The sequence below is a fragment of the Pyrenophora tritici-repentis genome, chromosome 1 (assembly GCF_003171515.1).
Source record: "Pyrenophora tritici-repentis strain M4 chromosome 1, whole genome shotgun sequence".
Classification (NCBI taxonomy): Eukaryota; Fungi; Ascomycota; class Dothideomycetes; order Pleosporales; family Pleosporaceae; genus Pyrenophora; species Pyrenophora tritici-repentis.
Genome location: NC_089390.1, coordinates 5,481,374 through 5,496,266, shown reverse-complemented (window position 1 = coordinate 5,496,266; position 14,893 = coordinate 5,481,374). Strand labels below are relative to the sequence as shown.

Genomic DNA, 14,893 nt, shown 5'->3' with positions numbered 1-14,893 from the left:
CTCTTCAATGCTGTATATATTTACCCTAACTACTCTTTTAGCAACCATTGTGGGACCCGCTATGCCCAACGACGAGCCAAGGAGCACAGCCATTTATTGACTGGATTGAAGAACAAGATCTAGAGCTCCTAAACCAGACTTTCCAACAAGCAAGTAAAGCAAGTCACCGCTCTAAACTTGACTTGCTTGGTTCAAACATAGGCTTTACTTGACTTGCTTGGGGTGATTTTTTTACTTGCTTGACTTGCTTGTATTACTTGCAAGTACTTGGATTACTTGACTACTACAAAGAGATTAAGCTACATACAAATTACCAAAACTCAGTGTTCCACTCTAGTATGTTGTAATCTCCTACAAGCTGCTCATCTGAAAGCTTAGCCTCGCTACAGTTGTACGGTTTATAACCAGCTCGCACCCATGACCTTACTAATTGAAGAGCTGCGAGTAGCTCACTGCCCAGAGCACGTCGTTTAGGTTCAAGAAGGTCGCCAAGCTCACTGAAGAGGCGCTCACAGTCGCTGCTTGATGCTGGGATAGTCATGATATCGATTGCAAACTGCGCTAAATGCGGGTATTTCGGCAGTAGTTGTATCCAGTATTGGACAGGATTTCCATCTGCGTTGTACTGCTCCTGCGTCCACTGCGGCTCTTGTGTTTTCCAGCGCTCAAACTCGTCAAGTGGAGCCTCTCGGTCATTGTTGCGGCTAAGTATAGCAATAATTGCCTCGTCTATGTTGTTGCTACTCGGCGCAGTTGTATACCGCTGGCGTGCTCGTTGAGGTTTGTATGCCGCCCAAAGCTGTTGGAACGACGCGTTGGCACTAGTAAGCCAATCAGCTTTGTCTGCCCACGCCACATCGCAGTAGTTCTTGTAGTACGGGTGTAGGCAAACAGCGGCGTAGTAAGCGGGCGAGTCGTCGAGCTTGTTGTAGTAGTCGTTGGCTTTGCTCCACGCGGCGCGGAGGTTGACGTTGAGGTGATCCTCTGGAGCCTCGGCATGAGCGTTGAAGTCGACGTGCTCGAACGGGCGCGCCCGGGCCTCAAGCTTGCTGAGTACGTACTCAAAAACGGGTATAACCTCATAGATTGCGCCGTATTTGCCATCCTTAGAGCGTCCCTCGAGGCGTTTTGTGGCGTACTTGAGCGGCTCTAAGCAGTCCTGGTACTCTGCAATCACCGCCCAGTCAGCAGCTCGGAGCCCAGTTGATCTCATCCAGTTTGGGGCGTCGGGCCGCTTATTATTCCGCTGCGCAGCGTGCGCATCTTCAAGGATAACCCTATTGATATGATGCTCAGCGTACAAGTTATACGCGGCTTGAAGCTTGGTAGCGCGCTCAAAAGCAGCATAGTATGAGTTCCAGCGAGTGACGACAGGCTTGACTGGCTCGAGTACTTTGAGACGCCCTTCAGCAGGCAGGTTGTTGTTGGCAAGGCGCTGGTAGCCACGAAAAAGCTCGTACTGTTGCGGCGTTTTGATATAGTTGATGACGTCAACTAGCACTCCAATAGGGCCATCTTTCCGCCACTCTCGCATATACTGCTCCTCGGTATTGTACTGCTCTTGAGTGTTGCCGTAGGCGTCTTTGTTGGTGCCAAATATAATAGCCTGGCCGATGAGGTTAAGCGTGTGACAACTGCAGCGGAGGCGCCGGTGAGCGGACTCAAATTCGTACTCGCGCGCGAGCGCGGCGATCGCAGTGTCGTTGTTGGTAGCGTTGTCGAGTACAAAATAGCCTAATCGGTCGCTTGTTATTCCGTATGCTGAGAGCGTCGTCGAGATAGCTTTGGCAATAGCCTCACCGGTGTGGGCGCCAGCGAGCTCAGGCAGATCGATTGGTAAGTCTCGTATTATTCCAGCTGCGTCGGCAAAGTGAGCGACTACTCCAAAGAAGCCACGTTTACCACCCTTTGTTGTCCAGCCATCAAAGCTTACGTGTATTTTGCTTACTGAGCCTGACAGGGTGTCGATAACTTGCGGTCGTATAGACCGGAACAACCTCATCACAAAGGTAGAAACGCTGGTATTACTTACCCACAACGCTGCCTCTGCCTCTGGGTTGGCAAATCTCATCATCTCTCTAAAATCAGGCGTCGTAAGTTCGCTGAGCGGGTGGTTTCGGTTAACAAGCCACATGACAGTGGCTGTTCGAAAGCCCTCTACGTCGAAGTTTCCAAACGCGTTAGCAGTGTTTTGTTGTACGTCTAAACCAGCGTCAAAAGCTTGCCGCAACGACAGCTGGCCTCGAGCTCTCTGCGCTAACTTTGGGCCATCTTTCGTAAGGTTGTGGCCAGGCTTTGGTTGGCTGAGATGGGTGGCTGCTGAGGTTGTAGCCTGAGTAATGTTAAACAAACCACCACGGCCAGCGTCGATAGTTTTGTGTACATGGCAGTACTTGCACACAAACCAGATTCGAGATGTAGCATGGCGCTCAACAACGCGGTAGCCATACTGAAAGATCCAACTTTTTGGGCGCTTAGAACGCGCCAATGGCTTGATAAAATCAGGTAAACGTGCCCAGTCAATGCCGTCAAAGTTCTCAACTAGTGCGCTGTTTGTCTCATCCTGACCACCCTCTCCAGCCTCAGTTGTAGCCACCGTGCCAGCTCGGCTGCCCTCGGTGGGCGCGACAATCTCAGCCTCCGCCTGCGACTCTAAGAACTGCAACTCGAAGGTAGGTATTGGCGGCGAGGCGTTAGCCTGGCTTGCGGCAGCTAGGGTTTTGCGAGGTGATCGACGCTGAGGTCTAGGCTTAGATGCAGGCTTAGATGCAGGCTCAGGTGAAGCCTCAGGAGTTGAGGCGACGTTGTTGGTGGCAGCGGCTACTTTCGTACGTTTGCTCCGAGCAGAAGTTTGTGGTAGGCGACGTTTGGCCATATTGGGGGTATCAGGGCAGTATAAATCACTGGAAAACGCGTTGCTATAGGGGATACTGCATTGCGATAGGCTTCTAGACAGGCGTACGTCGAGATTGGAGCAATGCGCTAGACTAAGGCTAACGTTATTTGATAGCCGCTTAGCCTGTTTGGGACTCAACCGAGGCAACTGCAACACTTCAAAACCATCGCGACATCTACCGTACAGCAGTTTTAGCACCCTCATCACAGTAACGCTAAAACAACCAAGTAAACCAAGTAAGCCAAGCAAGCAAAGTATCTTGACTTGACTTGCTTGCTTAGCTGCCCAGCTCTTACTTGACTTGCTTGCTTGGTTTAAACCAAGCAAGTCAAGCAAGTAATCCAAGTCAACTTGCTTTTTGGAAAGTCTGTCCTAAACACACCAGGAGTAGGCACATTCTTCAGACCACACCTATCTAGAGAAACAGTCCTAGACCTCTCACTTGTCACTCCAGACTTGGCTAGCAAAGCTACGGACTGGCAGACTATACCTGAAACTGGATCAGATCACTACGGCCTCCTATTCTCCATCCAAACAAACGCAGACCTTGTAGAAAACCCGACAAACCAACCCAGATTTAATACTGCAAAGGCTAACTGGGACACCTTCAACAAAGAACTAGAAACGGCAATCCAAAACAGTCAAACCTTGCAAGATATGGACCAGATCAGTGATCCAAGAAAGGCAGACTTAATGGACCTCCTCCTCGGCAACAATACAGAGCTAGAGCAACAGCTAGAAGAGATTGGTAAAGCAATAACTCAAGCAATCCAAACTGCAGCAAACAAAGCTATCCCTATCACTAGACTTGGTCCAAAACCAAAAGCTTGGTGGAACAAAGAGCTGACAAAGCTACGACAAGACACTTCCCACTATAGAAGGATTTTTAAAGAAAAGCTCGAAACTACTGCGATACACGACGCCTACCTAGAGAAAAGAGACTTCCTACGTGCACGAAACACCTACAACAAGGCAATCAAAGACGCTAAAAGGAAACACTGGAATGAATTCCTAGAGAAGGAAGACCCGCAGTCAATCTACAAAGCCATGGCATATACAAAGGATAACAAAGTCGAAAGAATTCCACCTATACAAGGAGAAACATCATTCGACAAGAAATGCCAAGCGTTCCGCAACACGCTATTCCCACCACCGCCCATAACCGAAGCGCCCACATTCACCAACTACCAGGAAAAGAGATGGGATTGGCCAGCACTATCCACGACTGAACTAGAACGAGCATGCTCAAGTCAAGTCAAAAGTAGCACCCCAGGACCAGATGCAATAACACAAGACATAATCACAGCCGCGTACAAAGCTCAACCGCAAACAATGTTTAGAGCTTTCTCACTCCTATTCAACTATGGATACCACCCAAAATGCTGGAAACAAGCTACAGGAGCTGTTCTTAAAAAGGCATCAAAACCAGACTATTCAATCCCAAAAGCCTACAGAGTTATCACTCTATTAAGCTGTTTAGGAAAGATTAACGAGAGGATCACCGCAAGTAGGCTGAGCAATCTAGCAGAAATCACAGAGCTACTACACCCAACCCAAATTGGGGGTAGACTCAAGAAATCTGCAATAGATGCAGCTATGCTACTCATCGACCAAATTCAGCACCAGAAACAGAAAGGCCAAATAACATCAACTATCTTCCTAGACGTAAAGGGAGCATTTGACCACGTCTCACACAATCAATTCCTGCGAACGCTTAAGAAGCTAGGCCTTCCAATTAGTCTTATCGCTTGGACAAAATCCTTCTTCTCAAACAGATCGCTAAGACTCTCCTTCGACAATAAGACACAAGAATTCTCCGAGATAATAGCTGGGATACCTCAAGGCAGCCCAGTGTCTCCAATCTTCTTTCTTATCTACACCAGAGACCTCTTCCCAGGACTACAAAGCTTCAACCTATCCTATATTGACGACCTATCTCTATCGACATCCTCAACATCGCTAAAGAAAAATGTCAAAATACTAGAACAGCAAGTCCGCCTACTATCTCACCGAGGGAAAAACTTAGCGATTATGTTCGATATAGCTAAGACAGAGCTCATCCACTTTACCGCCAAGAAAGAGAGAAAAGAGAGAAGCCTACAGCTTCCAGACAACACCATTGTAGAACCGAAAGACACAATCAAATGGCTAGGTATCCACATAGACAATAGACTGTCCTTCAAGGAACATATTGCTACACGCGTAAGCCAAGCAAGGAAAGCATTCTATAGACTAGGGAGACTAGCCAACATCGAAAGAGGACTCTCCCCAAAAGCAGTACGACAACTATACCTAGCATGCGTCACAAGCGTTGCAGACTACGGATCACAAATATACTGGAAGAACCAAAGCTACGCCACTAGCCTCCTACAATCACTCACAGATGTCAATGAGCAAGCTGAGCGAGCTCAGCCAATTGGCTTGCTCAGCCAATTGAGCGGAGGCCAGCAGCTCGCTCGGCTCGCTCGGATTGGCTGAAACAGGGCTGTCAGCTCGCTCGGCTTGATGGGCTCAGTCCCGATTAGGAAAGTTATATAGAAACCTTGGTGTTGAGTTTCTCAGCTAATATCCCACTTATGTACACCGTATTTCGCGTCCATCTCCTCATCGCTGATAGCCTCCTTTACAGGCACCTCACCACTGCCAAATCTAGCTCTTATCCATCGTCGATCGCACTGTATTGCTGCTAGAAGTTGCGGAGAAATGCTGCGCCGACGGGGCTCGAGGAGGTCACCCAGCTCGCTGAATAAGCGCTCACACTCACAGCTTGAGCCTGGGATTGATAGCATGTCGATAGCAAATTTGCTAAGGCTGGGGTAGCGATCGCGGAGTCCTACCCAGTATTTTATAGGGTCGACGCCCTCGCTAGCGATCGGTTCGCTGCGTTTCTAAGCCTCATATTCATCCTCCTCGTTCTCCGTAAGCCCTGCCGGCTTAATAAAGCTGTTAATAGCGTCTTCTATATCATTGTGCCTAACTTTAGAGCGTAAGCGCGGCTTCGGTAAGCTTTTGTACTCCGCCCACAAATGTTGAAACTTGCGGTTGCTGCTCTCTAGCCAATCAGGCTTATCCGCCCACGCTGCGTCAAGGTAGCTTTTGTAGCGAGGATGAAGGATTATAGCAGCATAGTAAGCTGGCGAGAGGTCGAGCTTGTTGTAGTACTCGCGGGCTTTAACTAGGGCAGCGCGGAGGTTGATAGCAAGGTGGTCTTCGGGTGACTCTGTATGCTCATCATAAATGACGTCTTCATAGCTTTGCAAGCGGTCCTCATAGACTCCAAGTAAGTATTCAAATACTAGAATAACCTCAGCGATTGCTCCAAAAGCACCGCTTTTGCCGCGGCCTTCAAGCCGTTTTGTAGCTTGTTTTAGTGGCCTAAGCACATCAATATACTCAGCAATCACCTGCCAGTCATGGGCATTGATCCCATCAGAACTCATCCAATCCGGCGCTGCAGGCAGCTTGTTGTTACGACTTCGGGCGTACGCGTCTTCAGTTTCAATCTTCTAAATATGGTAGTTGGCGTACCTATTAACCGCTAATTACAACTCAACAGCGCGCTTAAAACACGAAACGTAAGAGTTATAGCGAGTAACAACTAACTTAACGGGCTCCTTGATTTTGTGCTGTTCTGTTGGCGCGTTGACAGGCTGGTCCCTAATAGCGAGCTTCTGATACTTCTCAAAAAGAGCGTACTGTTGTGGTGTTTTGATGTAGTTAATAACCGCGACAAGCACTCCTAATGGTCCATCGCCTCGCCAAGTAGCCATATTCTCAGCTTCGTTCACGCGCTCAGTCTCCTCGTTGTCGTAGGACTCTTTCTCCTCACCCAGAGTAGCATCTGGCCAATGAGATTAAGCGTATAAGGACCGCAGCGAAGGCGACGCTCAGTAGCGCTAAAGCCTATCTGCAAGGCGAGAGTGTTAATCGTGGTGTTGTTGTTATGTGCGTTGTCGAGGACGAAGTAACCGAGCTTGCCCACAGTGATTTCGAACTGCTTGAATATTGCCATCACGACCTCAGCCATAGCCTCGCCGGTGTAGGCACCTGTCAGTTGTGGGAGCGCAATAGGCAAGTCCCTGAGCTCGCCAGAGCTATCAACGTAGTGGGCGACGATACCTAAGTAACCGCGCTTGCCACCTTTTGTCGTCCATCCGTCAAAGCTTACATAGACTTTGCTCATTGATTCTGAAAGGCTTGCGATAACCTTTAGTAACAGGTAGTTGTACAGGCGTATAACGTATCGTGAGACGCTGTTATAAGATGCCCACAAGGCTCGTTCTGCCTCTACGCTAGCTAATTATATCATATTGCGAAAAGACGATGATTCGAATTGTGAGAGTGGGAGGTTGTTTTCGACGAGCTAGGTAACGGCCGCAAGCCTAAACTCTTGTATATTGAAGTTGGTAAGCTCGTTGGCAACAGCCTAAGAGCAGCCCTTCTGAAGGGCGCGTTCGAGGAGAGTTTCTTTCCGAGGAGCGACGGTAGTGCGCTTACTTGGAGGCTTCAAGCCATGAACTTTCTTGTCTTCTCCGAGATGACGTGCTGGCGCTGATGGAGACTGCGAGACGTTATGTATGCCACGGCCAACAGTAGTGAACTTGTGCTTATAGCAATAGTGGCAGATCCACGTAACTTTTGCGACGTTGCTGCGCAAGGCGATGCGATAGCCATGGCTGTATACCCAGCTTGCTCGGTTCGAAAGTGATGTGGGCGGCTTGCAGTGCTTTGGGTAGCGACTCTAATTAAAGCCGTCGTATTTGTCCTCTACCTATACGAAACCCTTGTCGACAGCCTCGCTAGCTGCTCCTGAAGCTGCAACAGTGGCATGCTCGCTGCCCTTAGGTGGTGGGATGATCGTCTCTTCGGCGCGCGACTCTCGGAGGGTCGCTTCAAAATTTGGTGCTTGTGGCGCGGCAACGAGAGCTTGACGCGGCGACAGCGGTGGAGGAGGTGGAGATGGTGAGAATGGCTGAGTATCGACTAGCACAGGTTGGCTGGCAGTCCCGCGATGACGCGCTGCGACTCTAGGGCGCTTCGAAGTTGTCGCGATTTCTAGAGCATTAACGCATGTTCTTTTTGCTGGCATTATAGCAACGGCGAGGTAGATAATAGCTGCAAATAGAGACGCGTTGGTGGAGTATAGGTGAGTGTGGTGGGTGATAAGTAGTAAGTGAAGTGTCGCAGAAGGAGAATATTGTTGCCAGGCCGTTAGCCGGAAATTTAGTAGCTTATTTGCTAGAAATATAGCAAAAAAGAGTGTATTTTAGGTTATAACTAGGTTTCGAACTTACGCACTACACCTAAAAATCATCGTGAGATTGCCCCTCCACCAAGTCCTTCAGCCCCAAGTTTCCAACCGCTCCATCCAACCAAGCTAAGCAAGCTGACTGAGCGAGCGCCTATCCCTAAGCTCGCTCGGCTTGCAAGCGCGCACTGCGCGCTCAGCTCATTCGGCTTGGTCAAAACGTCCAAGCCGAGCGAGCTGAGCGAGCCGGCTCGCTCGTTGACAAGTATGCAATCACTGCACAACCTGGCGTGTAGAAAGATAATTGGAGTGTTTAGAACGTCACCATCCCTACCAACAAGCATTGAATCCGGACTTACGTCACCTGCAATTAGACTCAACACCAACAACCGAAAGTATGCGTCTAGAGCACACCAGCTATCCAGCAACCACCCAATCCAGAAAGCAATTACAAGGATCACAAATACAGACAAAGCTAGCTACAAAAAGCCAAACCAGCATAGACAACTATACACTATTGTTAAGTCAATCCCAGAGAGAGACAACAATAGCGTAGAAAAGATAATCCCATTGTTGGGAATCGAACCTGCGGTAGATAAGGCAGCTGGTTGCTGCATGCACGAGCTTGGATTACACGGCTGACTAAGCCGTGTGGTCCGAGCTCTAGCTGCTGCCTTACTGCCGACCTCCCTCCACCTCCATAGAACAACAAGAACAATCACAATCATTTCAACTCGTTGCAACGAAGGTGATTCCGATACCTTAGCCGTATCAACACTGATCAGTGGTTGCTACACCACAGATCGGCTAGATATCTGACAAGGAGACCCATCAGCTCTTTTGCTGTGTAGTCTTGGCCAAGAAGCGACTCCTCCTACCTCACAGTAGCAAGGAGTGCGAAGTACAGCACCGCCCGCAGAGACTACCTATCAAGGTAGCGCTTTCGCCGACAGTCCTGAAGGAGATCTTGAACGAAAAGATCTGCGTCAACCACGCACAAAAACAACTGACAACGCCTGCAACTAACAGCAAACAATCGACTGACTTCAGCACCATGGCACCATACAAGAGCGTCAAGTACCGATCGTGGTACTCCGAGATGCACAAGAGTGAGTATGTCAACGCGGAACTCGACCCGACCGACACAGTCATAAACACCGACAAACTGAACACTGTCGTCCTCGATTGGGTCGTCCAAGTTGAAGACGATGGACAGTTCGACCTCTTCATCCTCCAGGAGTTCCAAAAGTCCTTCGAGGATTGGACTCAAGATATCATAAGTGCGGTCGACGTGCGGCTCCGGAAAGCAGTCAAGGAATTGCTCCGACACCGAGGGATTTACATCCAGATCAACAGTCGTGACACAGTAATAACGCAACTGTACAACCTCCTCCATCTCTCGTCGTGCCCGATATGGCCTGACGACGAGCTTGAGCTTATGCGACTCGTCGACGGTTTCAAGTGTCGACAGCTCACAAACAGCAACTACAGTTACCCTAACCCTCCGCAGCCACCAACAGGATACCCACAAGCACAGTACTCACCGTCGCCAGCTCAACTCAACGTGACAGCACTCACAAACCTCGCGAAGCTGTACAATAACAACGATAAGTTCAGTGGTGACAAGTATGACGTGCTCAGTCACAAACTGGTCATCTTTCGAGAGCTTTGCGCCAAAGTCGGCATTCAACCTGGCCAAACTGACCGCTACAAGCTAGCCATCTCTACTATGCTTACTGGCAAAGCGTCAACTTACTACTACCAATCTATCGCTCCACTTGACCTTGGATACGAAGACATCATCGCGAAACTGGGCGCCTACTTCCACACTACCGAGAACTACCAGTTGTTCTTGAACGAATGGCGCACCATTATGCTAAAGGACGTCATCGCAAGTAATCCTGACAAGACAATTGCGCAATGCCTTGACTTGCTCATCGACAAGCTCCACAAGCTGTACCAAGCGATGGCTCAGCAGAATGGACTCAGCGAGTCAAGCCTCACCGGACAACTTGTGTCAGCATGCCAGGGTGTCGAAGCCTGCAGCGCAGTCCTGATCCGACCTGCGTCGACCTTTGAAGCAGTCGCTTCAGAGCTCCGCAACGCCGTCGGTAACTGGCAACGCTGTCACCCGCATGCTCGAACGCAGTTCAACTATGACAATGAACAGACAGACGATGACATCTTCTACACAAACCGACGATACAACCGAAACGACGAACCTCGCGACAGACCCCGAGGCTATGGCACCGGTCGCTTCAACCGCGGACCGACGCTGTCACGACCGCGATACCCTCCCCGCCGCTCGCACGATAAAAAGTGCTATGTGTGCGGCAAACAAGGATGCTGGTCAACGCGACATTCACACGAGGAGCGCAATGAGTCGCACCAACGCTTCAAGACTTATGTCCAAAACCACGATCTCGATGACGACTACGACGTGTTCCTCGCCGGATTCGAAGGCATCGAGCTTCATGACGAGGCAGAGGACGACGACGGCAACCGCGTTGATGACCTCGATGCGTACTTCCAACATGAACAATTCAACACCGCTGCTTGCGGAACCATCGACGGGCAAGCGCTCACCATCAACCTCAACGACGCCGCGGCGACCCACACGATCACTGGGATCGACCCATACGCGTCGGAGACTGCAAAGGAGGCACCCCACATGTTCACCTTCGATCACCGATATGGTGCTCACTGTTTCCAAGGCATCATGCCCGACACCGGCGCGGCCGGAGTCTCCACTGCAGGAAAGACCCAGGTCATGGCACTGCAACGCCTCCAGCCATCGGCCACGATCAATGAGTCCACGGCAGGTCGCCACCGAATTCGATTTGGAGATAACCCAGAGTGTCTCTCACTTGGCGAGGTGAAGGTCAAAACCCCGCTCGGCGTTATACTTTTTGCGGTGATGCCGACCAACACGCCTTTCTTGCTGTGCCTTGCAGACATGGACCGCCACGGGATCTACCTCAACAATGTTGACAACGTGCTTGTACACGAGTCACGGGAGTACCCCATTGTGCGCAAATGGGGACACCCATGGCTCCTACTCGACGACCAAGAGACCGCGACGCACTACCTCACCGAGGTAGAGCTTGCGCAACTCCATCGGCGCTTTGGTCATCCAGCTGCGGGACGACTCTACAAGGTCCTCGCGAGAGCAGGTTATGACGAAGTCGATGCGGCGACCATCGAAAAGATCAACAAGTTCTGTCACCAATGTCAGATTACTGGCAAGGCGCCAGGACGATTTCGGTTTACCCTCCGCGACGATATCAACTTCAACTATCGACTTATCGTCGACGTGATGTACATTAATCAGAGGCCAGTACTTCATGCTATTGACGAAGCAACTGCCTTCCAAGCAGCGCGCTTTCTCACCGACATGAAAGCAAGCACAACATGGGACACACTCCGCGCCATGTGGATCGACATGTACGTTGGTCCGCCTGATGTCATAGCCACCGACGCTGGCAAGAACTTTGCGAGCGAGGAGTTTGTCAACAATGCAAAGACAATGGCCATCGAGGTTGACGAGGTGCCTGTCGAGGCGCATAACTCCATCGGCAAGGTGGAGCGGTACCATGCGGCCATCCGCCGTGCCTTCGAAGTCATCTCCGCCGACATAGACAGCGACACGTCATCTGAACACCTCCTCCAGATGGCTGTGAAAGCCGTCAACGACACTGCTGGTCCAGATGGCCTTGTGCCTACTCTCCTCGTCTTTGGCACCTACCCCCGCCTATCCAAGACATCGCCGCCATCACCATCCATCAGCGCGCGCGCGAAAGCGATAAAGAACGCGATGGCGGAGGTCCGCAAGATCAAAGCAAAACGCCAGGTGAACGACGCACTTGCGACACGCAACGGACCGAACGTCATTGAAACGCTTCAGCTCCCGATCCAGAGCAGCGTAAAGGTTTGGCGCGAGAACCGCGGTTGGACTGGTCCCCATACCCTCATCGCCATGAACGACGACCTAACCGCCGCGATTGTCGACGTCGACGGCAGGCAGGCGACATTTCGAGTCACATCGGTGCAGCCATACCACCGCAACAACTCCACCGTTATCCCGCGCGACGACGACGACAACGACAATTGCGGGGATGCGGACGATGACGAGTTTATCCCAGAGACAGAAGTTCCACCTCCACGAAAGCGCGGTCGCCCCAAAGGCTCCAAAAACAAGCCAAAACCAGCTCCCATCGAGACCAACGACGTCAACCTCACGCAACGCGAGGAGGACGACTTAGTGCTGTCCAAGAAGCTGCGTGCCACTGGCAAGATCACAACCCTAGGCGAACCATTCGAACTATCCACCAAGGCAGAGATTGACGCGCTGATCACTCGCGGAGTGTTCCGCTTCGAGGAGTATGACCCTCAGCGCCATGGTGGCATCCGCGTCTTTAAGTCACGGATTGTCAACGAGGTCAAAGGCAAAACTACCACTAAGCCGTACGAGAAATCGCGCCTCGTTGTTCAGGGTTATGCCGATGATGGAAAACGGATTGTGCTCACACAAAGCCCGACGATCCAGCGCGCCAGTCAGCGCATTATTATCGCGCTTGCACCCTCACTGCTTCAAATGGGCATGACGCTATGGCTTCGAGATATCACGCAGGCGTACACGCAAGCCGATGACCATCTCCAGCGCACGATCATCGCGGATCTTCCCACGCAACTCCGCGATGCCTACCCCAAAGGCACCATCATGGTGGTCGTGAAGCCGCTGTACGGCATCGCCGAGGCAGGAGCGTACTGGTGGTCAACCTACTTCAAACACCATACCACGACACTCGGGATGGAAACATCAACCTATGACCCGTGCCTCTTAATCACCAAGCCAACGGCGTTAGGCTTTGGTATTGTCGGCATGCAAACTGATGACACGCTCGGTCTGTCCGATGACGTGTTTGCCAATAAGGAGAGCAAGGAGCTGCGCTTCAGCGCCAAAGAGAAGCAGTTTCTTACTACTAACAACCCTATCGACTTTAACGGGTGCGTCGTTAGTCTCACAACAGACGGCGTGATCACACTACGCCAAAAGAAACAAGGTGAGAAACTGGAGATCGCAACTGACAAGAAGACGTACATTCAACAACGCGCACGTGGCGCTTACATCGCGACAATCTGTCAACCCGAAGCAAGCTTCGACCTCGCCGCTGCTGCGCAAGCGAGTGAGCCTACAAAAGAAGAAATATCCAAGTTAAACAAACGCATCGAATGGCAAAAGAAGAACCTCTGCCATGGGTTGACCTACGTACCTCTGGACATACGCAACCTCAAGCTGTTTACCCTAGTCGACGCGTCCTTTGCCAACAACAAGGATATGAGCTCCCAGATGGGATTCGTCATCGTACTCGGCAATGAAGTCACCTCAAGCGACACAAACTTCGGGATACGTGGCAACATCGTCCACTGGTCCTCAGTCAAATGCAAGCGGATCACCAGGAGCGTCCTCGCCTCCGAGATCTACGCGATGGCGCACGGCGTAGATATCGCAGTCGCGATCGGCGGCACCATTGATATGGTCATGGAACGACTCAACTTACCTAAGGTCCCCATCGTGGTATGCACCGACTCGCGATCGCTATACGATTGCCTTGTCAAGCTCGGCACCACCAAGGAGAAACGCCTTATGATTGACATCATGGCAATGCGCGAAGCCTACGAGCGCAGCGAACTCATGGATATCAGATGGATCGACGGTCGCGACAACCCAGCAGACTCTATGACAAAGGCAGGTTGCAACGCCGCGATAGAGAACCTCATCAACTCTAACGAGCTCAACCTCCGAGTGCAAGGGTGGGTCAACCGTGATCGCAACACCAAGCCCACGACCGAGAGCACCGAGCTCAGCAACCTTGAAGGCACCAAGTAGTCAACGGGCACGTGTGCGCGATAACGAAGGACACAAGAGGAGGACATAAGGGCATACAGGAAGGCGTATAGCGCTAGCCGAGATAGGCAACTAGCTACATTTCGGCAGCAGGATATTATTACAGATTTGGAGGATTTGGGGACGGATCTGATCTCCCGGCACAAAAAGAAAAGATAGTCAGTGTTGGGAATCGAACCTGCGGTAGATAAGGCAGCTGGTTGCTGCATGCACGAGCTTGGATTACACGGCTGACTAAGCCGTGTGGTCCGAGCTCTAGCTGCTGCCTTACTGCCGACCTCCCTCCACCTCCATAGAACAACAAGAACAATCACAATCATTTCAACTCGTTGCAACGAAGGTGATTCCGATACCTTAGCCGTATCAACACCCATATAGGTTCAGACCATGGGAAAGTCTTAACTACAAGGTTACTGTATCAAAAAAGAGCAAAGAGGAAGAGGCAATTGCACACACGGATTATATCCTATCAAGGAGCGGAGATAACTTCACCGCAATCTACTCAGATGCCTCACAACACGACAAGGGAATAGGGATCGGCGTAGGTGTAGTAGCGTACAGCTCCACCCACGAAGAAACCTTTTCTCAAAAGACAAACATTGGATGCTCCCAACTAGTCTACAACGGTGAACTAGAGGGGATAGCACAGGCATTTGAACACGCGGCTACAGTGGCACAAGAAGGCCAAGAGATCTACGTATACGCAGACAACCAAGCAGCAATCCATAGGCTTAACAACCTATCGGACAACCCGGGACAACAGTGGCTACTAAGATGCATCAGAGCTGCAAAGAGAATAACGACAAAGAAAGCATCGATCCACCTGCAGTGGGCCCCAGGA

The 14,893-nt window shown here is 50.8% G+C and overlaps 6 protein-coding genes across 6 annotated transcripts; 3 read left to right on the top strand and 3 right to left on the bottom strand.

Moving 5' to 3' along the window:
• Positions 1-310: 310 nt before the first annotated feature.
• PtrM4_021470 (uncharacterized protein) lies at positions 311-2,875 on the bottom strand (the record flags this gene model as incomplete). Its single annotated transcript, XM_066103462.1, has 1 exon — positions 311-2,875. One exon carries the CDS (start codon positions 2,873-2,875, stop codon positions 311-313), a length of 2,565 nt encoding a protein of 854 aa, XP_065965664.1.
• Positions 2,876-3,553: 678 nt separating this feature from the next.
• On the top strand, positions 3,554-5,374 carry PtrM4_021460 (uncharacterized protein; the record flags this gene model as incomplete). The annotated part of the gene is made up of 1 exon (XM_066103461.1): positions 3,554-5,374. One exon carries the CDS (start codon positions 3,554-3,556, stop codon positions 5,372-5,374), a length of 1,821 nt encoding a protein of 606 aa, XP_065965663.1.
• Positions 5,375-5,784: 410 nt separating this feature from the next.
• PtrM4_021450 (uncharacterized protein) lies at positions 5,785-7,079 on the bottom strand (the record flags this gene model as incomplete). Its single annotated transcript, XM_066103460.1, has 3 exons — positions 5,785-6,402; positions 6,451-6,737; positions 6,767-7,079. The coding sequence occupies 3 exons, from the start codon at positions 7,077-7,079 to the stop codon at positions 5,785-5,787; spliced, it is 1,218 nt and encodes a 405-aa protein (XP_065965662.1).
• Positions 7,080-7,322: 243 nt separating this feature from the next.
• Positions 7,323-7,985, bottom strand: PtrM4_021440 (uncharacterized protein; the record flags this gene model as incomplete). The annotated part of the gene is made up of 2 exons (XM_066103459.1): positions 7,323-7,637; positions 7,674-7,985. The coding sequence occupies 2 exons, from the start codon at positions 7,983-7,985 to the stop codon at positions 7,323-7,325; spliced, it is 627 nt and encodes a 208-aa protein (XP_065965661.1).
• Positions 7,986-9,198: 1,213 nt separating this feature from the next.
• PtrM4_021430 (uncharacterized protein) lies at positions 9,199-12,038 on the top strand (the record flags this gene model as incomplete). Its single annotated transcript, XM_066103458.1, has 2 exons — positions 9,199-11,845; positions 11,905-12,038. 2 exons carry the CDS (start codon positions 9,199-9,201, stop codon positions 12,036-12,038), a joined length of 2,781 nt encoding a protein of 926 aa, XP_065965660.1.
• A 700-nt stretch (positions 12,039-12,738) lies between these two features.
• Positions 12,739-14,034, top strand: PtrM4_021420 (uncharacterized protein; the record flags this gene model as incomplete). Its single annotated transcript, XM_066103457.1, has 1 exon — positions 12,739-14,034. One exon carries the CDS (start codon positions 12,739-12,741, stop codon positions 14,032-14,034), a length of 1,296 nt encoding a protein of 431 aa, XP_065965659.1.
• Positions 14,035-14,893: the final 859 nt, after the last annotated feature.